The sequence below is a fragment of the Blennius ocellaris genome (assembly GCF_963422515.1).
Source record: "Blennius ocellaris genome assembly, chromosome: 20".
NCBI lineage: Eukaryota > Metazoa > Chordata > Actinopteri > Blenniiformes > Blenniidae > Blennius > Blennius ocellaris.
Window position 1 is genome coordinate 1436296 of NC_137669.1, and position 10097 is coordinate 1446392.

A 10097-nucleotide genomic window follows, 5' to 3' on the forward strand; every position below is an offset into this window, starting at 1 on the left:
GAACACCACATAATGACAGAGGTATGCAAATGTCATTACGCAGCCACGGTGGCACGAAAGACGCAGAAGTTGCGGCCATGCGAAGCCATGAGCTTCTGTTCTCACACAGTGGAAAACTTTCTCATTCCCGCCAGCAGCTTCCAGCTCCCACTGGAGCCACTCCTCTCCTGTTAAGGCTCCCACGAACTGCACGATTCTCGGCCACCGGGGTTGTGAAAGCCTTCACACTGTTCACAACTGTACGAGACGTATCTTAAATAATTGTTTTTGCAGACGGTACGAGCAGAATCTGCACCGACTCATTGTGGAATGCAATCATGTTGACGTCGGTTGACATGGGTTGGCCCGCCATCGCAATAATGAAACGTCAGAAACGTACGCCATCCATTCAGGAGAAAATGAAGGCTCAGAAAATCCACCCTGGTGGTACTCTTTGGTGTCCCATGTTGTTCTAATCGCCATTGAAGCCCGTGTTCACTATTTGTCAGCGTGGGTCTGAGTGTGTACCCAGTGCTTTTCTGGATTACTGCGTCATGTGATATTGCATTTCCATTAGTTTGTTTTAAGATGACGTCTTCGGAGTCGCTGGTATGACTGCTCAAACATCATACACAATCTGTTAATGGTCACGGACTCCCAACAGATCACTCGGCCGTCTCCAAACAGTGCACAAAGCCCCACTAATTTCTCTCACGTCCACACATTTTTTCACAATTCTCGCACAATCCCATCTTTCATCTCAGACAGCCAAGACGTGTGCTGTTTGTGGGAGGCTTAACAGACAGGAGTGTCTGAACCTTGTTGGAAGACCGCAATGCTATGAAGTGCCCACATCTCAATCAACCCCGTCAACAAAACAACCAGTGTGTGAAAAGCGGCATGTGTAAACACCAACGGGAGTGTTTACGGAAGATGAGATGTTTTAATATTGCGAGCTTGATGAGAGTGACGATCGTCACTTACCAACAGACGTGTGAAGGAATGATGCTGACAAAAGTTCTTCACCGGCAGTGTGATTACGTGCATGGCGCCGCCCACGCAAACTTCCGGAATAAGGTGAATAGCTAGTTAGAATCTGTGTTTTATTTGTTTTCATTGTTAATAAATATAATGTTTGGAATCATACTTGTTGTTTTATTAATGAGCACAAAGGAGAATGAAATGTCGACTCTTCTGTGTCAAGAACTCCAAAATCCTTCAATCTTTACTGTTAATTCTGGTAATTGTAATTAATTTAACTATTAATTCAAATTCCTGATGAACTGTTTAGTATATCTTATGAGACTGATAGAACTGAATTGACTATCATTTCCTGTTAAGACAGGTGGAGCTCCGAGGTTCTGATACACATCAGATTACATTTCAATAACATTATTAATAACTATCTTTGATCATTATTAATCATTATCGATAGCCAAACACAACATAAATAGTGATCCATATGAGGTAAGAAATCCCTACAATATATATATATATATATATATATATATATAGGAGGTGACCTGGTAAGAGGGGACAACCAGACAAGCAGACACATCGCTGTGCACTGACATATTTAACTGTGAACACACTGTGAAGAGGAGACACCTGCCAAACGTGGACCAGGGACAGGTTTTCCTGGGGAATTTAAAGCCGAGGAGATGCTGAAATGGCCAAAATACTTGGATTAGACCAGATTATTAGAATATTCAGGCTGCAGGTGATACATGCTTGCCTCCACACTACACTCCGGGCTCACTTCTGCGCTTGTTCCAGAACATAACGATGCCGAATATTCCTGCAGAGGGTCGGAGCCTCGCCCACAGGGTGGATGATGAGTTTGACGTCAGGCGTACTTCACTTTCACTTTAAAGCAGAGAACATGAGGCCTGTGGACCAAAACCCAACGCAAGAGTAGGGGGGGGTGGATAAAATTAGAATTTGCATGTAACAGGTTTAAATTGACCTTATTTATATACAAATCACATATATAATATCATTTTTTGATTTTCAGGTTGCTACTGCCTGCTACTGGCCATATAAGGAAAACCGCGTTTTGGGCGAATTTCTCGAATTTTGCTACTTTTGACAAGTTTTGTGATTTAATGGCTCAACAGTAACGTATCATATATGACATTCACACATTTGTCATGCTAATCAATGTTTTATTTGTTTATTTCAGGTAGTCTGAGACAAGATGGCTGCCAGTAGTACCTCCACTATTGGTATTGTTACAAAGAGAACAATGCTAACACCAGAACAATTTGGCAACAACCTCAAGATAGTTTTGGGGAAAACAACTGACAGATCCACTGTTACCTTGACAGAATTCCGTGCCGCGATGGAAAGACTGTCTGTTCAGCCATTATAATCATTAATAATGTGCATGCTATTGATTTTTTTTTGGTGTGTTCTAGTATAAACCATACCTTTTAGTTCATAAATAAACAAAATAAAACAAGTAATCACTATATTTGTACACAATGTTGAGACAGAGTCATTGTCCATTATCATATATAGCTGAAAAAAGCGTGCAAAAGTGTGATATACGCAGTACATCAAAACATGCCAGTAGCAGGCAGTAGCAGAACCAAAATTGAAAATGCAGGTTACTTGTGTGTTTTATATATAAATAAGGTCAAAATAAACCTGTTACACGAAGGTTTTGGGAAAAAAGGTCATTTATCCACCCCCCCCTATTGGCAAGAGGCTGCAATCTGGCCTCGCTAATCAAGGAGGTTTTAAAGGAGTTATACACGTTTGTTTGTTTGTTTGTTTTTTTTTGGGGGGGGGGTTACATTAAATAGTATTTTGCACCAGAATTTAATTAAAAATGACTTTATGTTGAAATTTTAATGATTTTCAGTACCAACTGTTTGATCTTACACAAATATAGACAATTTCATTCCATACACTGTGACCAAACAAAGAAAATCTTTGAAGAGTAAATTTAAAGGTTATTGCAGCAATATTTGACCAGTCTGGTCACTCAAGATGAAACTGGACTGTATGTGGTCCCTGAAGTAAATTAGATCTTATTTAATAATTATCTTGTATACATCTTATATACGTACATATGTATACATGTATACATGTATTTATAATGTATACATCTTGCATTGATTCAGTTATTTGCTTTTAAATAATCACAACATATTTGGCGTTTGGTTCGTTCAACTGGTCATCAACTGGTCCTACAATTCGTCCTTGTGAGTCCCTCCAAAGAGGGGACGCTGTCTTCAGGGGACATTTGCCCTTGGATTTTAGAGCGTCGTTTCATCAGAGGTATGTATGTATATAGCATTTATGCACTGATTTAATAATACTAGAGTCGCGGAGAGCCTAGTGTGTTGTGTATAGTGGTAAACACGTCCAAATGGCTCTTTTGAGAGTTGAAGGTTGTTGACTGTTGGTCTAAAGCAATAATATGTAAACTTCAAGATAACAGTGGAGCTTCACTCACCTTTTCCACCCCAATTTTGAGCGCTCGGTCGATGATTTGATTGAAGTCATCTGAGAAAAAGGCAGAATAATCAGACAGACTTTTCAGATATTAAAAAAACCAATGAAGGAGCTGCTCACCGTTGTGTTTCTGCTTCCCTCTGTAAAGTCCTCTGAACATGGGATCGGTCAGGTTCACGCCAATATCTGAGAGGGAAACGAGGCGCACAGCTGAATGAGTGCAGGCCAGTTACACATGCTCAGAGCGCCACACAATACTAAATACTTTGGTGACAGTATAAGTCCTGTAAATACTTATTGATATACTATGACTTTTTAAAAGCTTCCCAAACATTTTATAGTGGAATAAAATAAATAGGGCACACATTCAGTGATTAGCTTCAAGTATCATCAGAATAACCGAAAATCATGCATTAAAATATTGGACTCATATTCTAACATTTCAATCTTTTGTGGCTGAAGTTTTATCAGCATTTATAGTACAACATTATTAACATGTCTGTCAAATAAGATCTATTTTGTAAGGACAATAAACATCTTCCAGAGACACCAATTAACGTTTTGGATTATTTTAATACAGCAAACTTTTCTCTTTTTTTTTAGGGAATTTTTCCAAAAAAATGAAACTTTGCTGCAAAACGAAGATGAAGGTTAACGTCCTTTGCATGGACTTCATTAATTAATTCTGGCGAATATTAGTGTAAATCCCGTTTTGGTGATATGCACAAAGCAAATAACTGGATCCATGTTTTGCACAAAGATCCATCAATCACACTGCCTCATCCAAACAATTGACGATCAGCTCTTATTGAGGATTTATTATGTGAGCTGCAAAACACCTGATTGCAATGAGGGGCGGCTCATTATTGGACTGTTTCACACACACACACACAAAATGATGACATTATCATTAGATTCAGGTATTGAAGCAGGGAGAGAACTAAAACATGCAGGACAGCTGCACTCGAGGACCGGAGTTGGAGAACTCTGCGATATATTGCCCCTCGGTGTGTGTGTGTGTGTGTGTGCGTGTGTGTGTGTGTGTGTGTGTGTGTGTGGTTGTCGGACATGAGCACAGTGTGAATGCCAGATCGTAGTTCTTTACAACCTGTCAGTACATTTGAGAACAAGACAACCAGAGGATCCCTGCAAACTACCAGCTTCGCCGTGTCTCTCGCTGCAGTGCTGCCACTTTGAGAAAGGTGAAGTCATTCATAAAGTCATACTGGAAACTGCAGTCTTACCGATAAATGTGTGCTGTGCCATGGCTGAGGCGGAAACCCTCCTGAAGAGATTCACACACAGCTCTGGCCGTAGACATAAAGAATAGACGCCCGCCGCCATCTTGGTCCGGTCGTCCTCTCTGCTGGGGTGCTTGTTCTACTCTTTATCATGGCGGTTGCCAAACAACGAATAGTTGCACTACCGCCGCCGACTGGTATGGAGTGTGGATCAGAATTTTTTGCTAATATATAAAACTAATTCTGATCCACACTACATATATATATATAAAAAAATCCCCTCTCGCCCTCCGCGGGCGGTCACCTGTTTTTCTATTCCAAGCTCGGGTCCTCTACCAGAGGCCTGGGAGCTTGAGGGTCCTGGTCCTCTACCAGAGGCCTGGGAGCTTGAGGGTCCTGGTCCTCTACCAGAGGCCTGGGAGCTTGAGGGTCCTGGTCCTCTACCAGAGGCCTGGGAGCTTGAGGGTCCTGGTCCTCTACCAGAGGCCTGGGAGCTTGAGGGTCCTGGTCTTCTACCAGAGGCCTGGGAGCTTGAGGGTCCTGGTCTTCTACCAGAGGCCTGGGAGCTTGAGGGTCCTGGTCCTCTACCAGAGGCCTGGGAGCTTGAGGGTCCTGGTCCTCTACCAGAGGCCTGGGAGCTTGAGGGTCCTGGTCCTCTACCAGAGGCCTGGGAGCTTGAGGGTCCTGGTCCTTTACCAGAGGCCTGGGAGCTTGAGGGTCCTGGTCCTCTACCAGAGGCCTGGGAGCTTGAGGGTCCTGGTCCTCTACCAGAGGCCTGGGAGCTTGAGGGTCCTGGTCCTCTACCAGAGGCCTGGGAGCTTGAGGGTCCTGCGCAGCATCTTTGCTGTTCCAAGTACTGCACTTTTCTGGACTGAGATGTCGGAGGTTGTTCCAGGGATCTGCTGGACCACTTCTCCAGTTTGGGGGTTACTGCCCCGAGTGCTCCCATTACCACGGGCACTACTGTCACTTTCACCTTCCAAGCCTCTCCAGCTCCTCTCTGAGCCCTTGGTATTTCTCTCTCTCTATATATACATATGTATATATATATATATGTATAACCTGCTATATATATATAGCAGGTTTAACAAGCCATGAGCTTAACACCAAGCTCTGAGTTGAGTTACACTGAGACAGAAAACGCGGAGTTTTCGGTTTCACGACGCCGGATTTTGATCAGTTTGATGAACTCAGAGTAGTTTCAGCTGGAGTTAAGCACCACGACTCTAACAAGACCGCATCAATGGAGCCCCGATTCAACGAGTCACCATGACAACTGAGACGCGGAGGGCGGAGTTTTTGATGCCAGTGGAGCAGGAAGTATTGATCCCATCATATGGCGAATATGAACATATTAAAAAAAAAAAAATGCAACGTTGCAGCGGCTGCTAAAGAGAGGGAGGCGGCGTGGAAGAAGATTGCTGCTCAAGTGAATGCGTAAGTTCAAACGTCTTTGTCATCACAACAGTATTGCAAGGGAATACTGCTTGAAGGTAGCTTATTAATTTATTTCTTTTAGGTGCAATTCCGCGGGGAGAAGCCTCTTGACAGCAGCTGAAAGTGAAATATAAAAACATTGTCCAATCGGGTAAGACCGCTGCTAATTTAATTGTTAATCCATACATTTCTTAACGTAATGTCGATCATGTGTGACATTGTACAGTAAATATCAAGTGGCCATTTGACTGTGAGGTGTTTTATTCCCAACATAATGATGTTTTCAAACACATAAATGTCTTCTCACCCATATCATGTGCTGTCAAATAATTAAGGCTAAACTAACGCAGACTTTACTCCGCCAACAGAAAGAAGGCAGATGTAAAACGGGTGGTGGCCCAGCACCTCCACCTTTAACAGAGGCAGAGGAGCCCTAAGCCAGAATGTTGGGAGGCCAGTGGCTGAGGGAATCCCTGGAGGAGCTCCTCTTCAGAGCTCACCCCTCAAGACACCACTTCCTTCATAATATATAATATGCCGAGGCCTATATATCTCTTTAAGCCTATTTCTGTTCATCTTTATTTCCCCGTCATGTCTTTTTTTTTGTCACCCAACAGATTGTGATGGTGCTCTCTGCCTGCTGGACCCCCTCATGCCACAACAGACCTTGTAAGTAGGCAACACTCCAAAGATCTTGCTAAATGGTAGTTTAAATATACTGAAACATATTCATGTAGGATGAAGAGTACAGGAAACCCTGTCTGCTGCCTTTACAGAGGAGGATCCACAAAGGCCTATAGAGGTATGATAGTTCTCATCCTGTTTACATTTCTGAAACATTGTGGTGGAATAAAGAGTGATATTTTGTCTTCACTGAAGTATTGACACATTATGTTTAACAGGGCCTGGCTGGGCAGCAGCAGGAGGGTCGCTCAACATCCACTGCAAGGACTGACAGTGAGACAGATGTTCAGTAAACACCAGAGGTTCATTCTGGGGAATTCATGTCCAACTGTAATCATTGAATGTCCTCCTTATGTCCTCCCTGTTATCTGTAAAACAGATCTATAGACTCCACCTGCTCCAGAAGATGGAAAACACTGCTAAGGAAATGCAGATGTGTAAATTGAACTACTGGAGCACAAGTTAAGGGTGGGTGTACAGTCCCAGGTGAATTATGCTATCTACTAACTACATTAACTAAACTAGCTCTTGTATTTGTAGGAAATAAAAAAGACCAAATGAATTGTGCATCATGTCTTTATTTGGTGGTGGTGGTGCTGGTGGTGGTGGTGGTGGGGGTGGTGGTGGTGTTGGTGGTGGTGGTGGTGATGGTGGTGGTGGTGGTGGTGGTGGTGGTGGTGGTGATCAGACCCCGAAGTGATGATGGCATATGGTGTCTCTGACAGCTCTGCCATTTGCGAGGAAACGCAGCACAACACACAATATCTGCTATGACGTCAGGGCAAGGCTCAGCTGGTGATGTTGCTAATGTACAGAGCGATTAAACGGTGGATGTACATAATGGTCTCGGCAGTAAAACGGTACCGCTCAAAAAGGAAGGTGTCTGCAAATGCCAGTACATCTATGGTCTGATGATGCGAATATTATCTATATTATATTATCTATATTATATTATCGCCTTCATCAATCGGATCATTATCAAAAGCACATTCCATATTGAGGGAATAAAGTTGACGTCTAATTTGCCTCTGGAATAAGGCACTGCAGAACTGTTTCGCCAAAACTCCCCCGCTGAATGAGGAAATGAAATCCCGTGTCCGTCTGAAAGGGGGCGGAGCCAGAGCAAAACTCTGTGTTCACTGACAAAAACCTGCTCCCGACCAGGTTAGTTCTAGAGCGTCTGTTGCCATGGTAACTGACCGGGAGTTGACGTTACACCGCTTCGTGAAACAGGCTTGAGTTACCCCGCTTCCTCTGGTTTGAGTTACCTCCCGTCGTGAAACGGAAAATCCCGCATTTCCCTCAACTCGGTGTTCAATAACCTGGGGTAATCCTTAAACCTGCTTCGTGAAACGGACCTCTGGTCTCCTTATTCTAGATTATGTGTTGTTTCTGAGGTTTAGTTGAAGCAGAAAATAAATTAGATAAATGATTAAACAGAATAAATACCTGACTGTAAGGAGCCGGAAGCTGCTGTGCTTAGCAGCTAGCGTTAGCGGCTCGGCTACAAGCTGCTTTTAGCAACTCTTTTAGCAGCTCTTTTAGCAACTCTTTTAGCAGCTCTTTTAGCATTACAGCTGCTTTTCTCACAGTGCCACTAAAGTGCGTAATGGAGTTAGACGAGATGCAGAACAGTTACATTTATAGTTTCTTCTCTGCGGCTGGAGGCTGTAGCAAGAATGACTCAGTGAACGAGTTAATGAACGTGAAAACTCGTGAGTCGCCGTTCAGTAAAGTGACTCGTGGGTTTTGAACGATTCGTTCAAATTCGATCATCACTAGTGTGTTCATATCAAAATAAAAGCCTCTGGTGATCAGCTGGCAGAAAAGAATCTCGACTCAGAGCAATTCTTCCACTGCGCTCTATATACCCTCCCCATTAACCTTGCTCTTCCGAAGACACTCAAATACCCCGTCATTTGAATTCTGTATTACCATATCGTGTCTTGAATTCTCTGCTGCAACAATCCGTTTCCAGGCTTGACGATAAGACCGGACCAAGATGGCAGTCGTATTTCCTGCGTCGCGGCAGCATAGGCGGCGTCTACTCTGTATGTGTCTATGGTTTTTAGCGTCACAAAGTCCCAGAATCCTCCGCGGTGCTTGAAGAAGGTGACAGGACGGTGAAAATGGCGTCGGTGTTTTTGAGCCACCAGCAGAAAGTCCTGCGGCTCTACAAGAAGTCCCTGAGACACCTGGAGTCGTGGTGTGTGTTCAGGTGAGTGCTCGGGACAGCCGGAGGCCTGCTTCTGTGGAAGTGTGAAGAAATATCAGCCATCACCACTGGACGGGCCGAGTTGAGCGTCAGCTTTGGCTCCGAGGTCATTTAGAAAGTGTTTGTAGTCATCGAGGACTGTGAGTTATTACTTGGCAGATGTTTACATGGCGCCAGCTGTTCTCAATATAAACCAATGGTTGAAGAACAGTTTTGACACAAACACTGAGAATGATCAAGCTATTAATTTAGTTGGTCCCATATCAACCCCTAGAGTCAGTTCTCTCCTATTAGTAACTCACCTGAAGCGTGGATTGTGTGTGGAGCAATGTCGCGTGAATGTCACGTTTTACAATATGAACAATTATTCATTGCGTGGGGAAATTTAGATTTTTAAATGAATCTTCTCCACTTAAGTTTTTCTATGCTTTTATTTTCCATCCCATAAGTCACATCTATTTATCCAGCCACCCATCAACTCATTAACCCATCCATTCACCATCATCTATCTAGTTAATAACTGCTTCATGACGTCAGCTGAGGTGAAATGAGCTTGCAGCTGAACAACCCGTTAGTCCAGAACGACACAAACACACACTTGCATGTACAGGAAGCTTCCAGTCACATTTCTACCTCTTTGGGAGGAAAAGAGAGTTTTTGGGCAAATCTATAGCGAGGACATGCAAACGGCACAAAGAAAGGCTCCCAGCTTGAACTTGACGTTGGGATTTTCTCTGCTAAATCTGTGGGCTTCATTCTGCTCCGTCAAAATGGTTGGGAATGCGTCTTTAATGCAGAGTAACATGATGTGAGCTTTGGATCTCACTAGTCTAGTTTGAGGAAAGTCAAACTGTGTTGTGTCTCTCTTGTCCTCAGAGACAAGTACCGCTTCTATGCATGCATGCTGCGAGCTCGCTTCGATGAGAACAAGGAGGAGAAGGACCTGGTGAAGGCCACCATGATGCTGAAGATGGGAGAGGAGGAGTTCTGGAGCAACCAGCACCCTCAGCCCTACATCTTCCCCGACTCTCCAGGAGGGACGTCCTACGAGAGATACGAGTGCTACAAGGTCAGAGATC

The 10097-nt window shown here is 43.7% G+C and overlaps 2 protein-coding genes across 4 annotated transcripts in view; one reads left to right on the forward strand and one right to left on the reverse strand.

Moving 5' to 3' along the window:
- Positions 1–4724, reverse strand: part of tatdn1 (TatD DNase domain containing 1) — a 41342-nt gene extending 36618 nt beyond the window's left edge. For 2 of the 3 annotated variants that reach the window (XM_080516480.1, XM_080516482.1), the window contains exons 1-3: positions 4686–4724; positions 3562–3627; positions 3443–3492 (exon numbers count right to left, since the gene is read on the reverse strand). In XM_080516480.1, the coding sequence (XP_080372606.1) occupies positions 3443–3492; positions 3562–3627; positions 4686–4707 (138 nt within the window). In that variant the 5' untranslated portion in view covers positions 4708–4724. Of the gene's footprint in view, positions 1–3442; positions 3493–3561; positions 3628–4559; positions 4576–4685 lie in introns of those variants that run through there. The other variant, XM_080516481.1, reaches the window with a different exon arrangement.
- Positions 4725–8896: 4172 nt separating this feature from the next.
- The window catches only part of ndufb9 (NADH:ubiquinone oxidoreductase subunit B9), an 11079-nt gene continuing 9878 nt past the window's right edge, over positions 8897–10097 (forward strand). The window contains exons 1-2 of the mRNA XM_080516418.1: positions 8897–9021; positions 9895–10087. Of these exons, the coding sequence (XP_080372544.1) occupies positions 8933–9021; positions 9895–10087 (282 nt within the window). The 5' untranslated portion in view covers positions 8897–8932. The remainder of the gene's footprint in view (positions 9022–9894; positions 10088–10097) is intronic.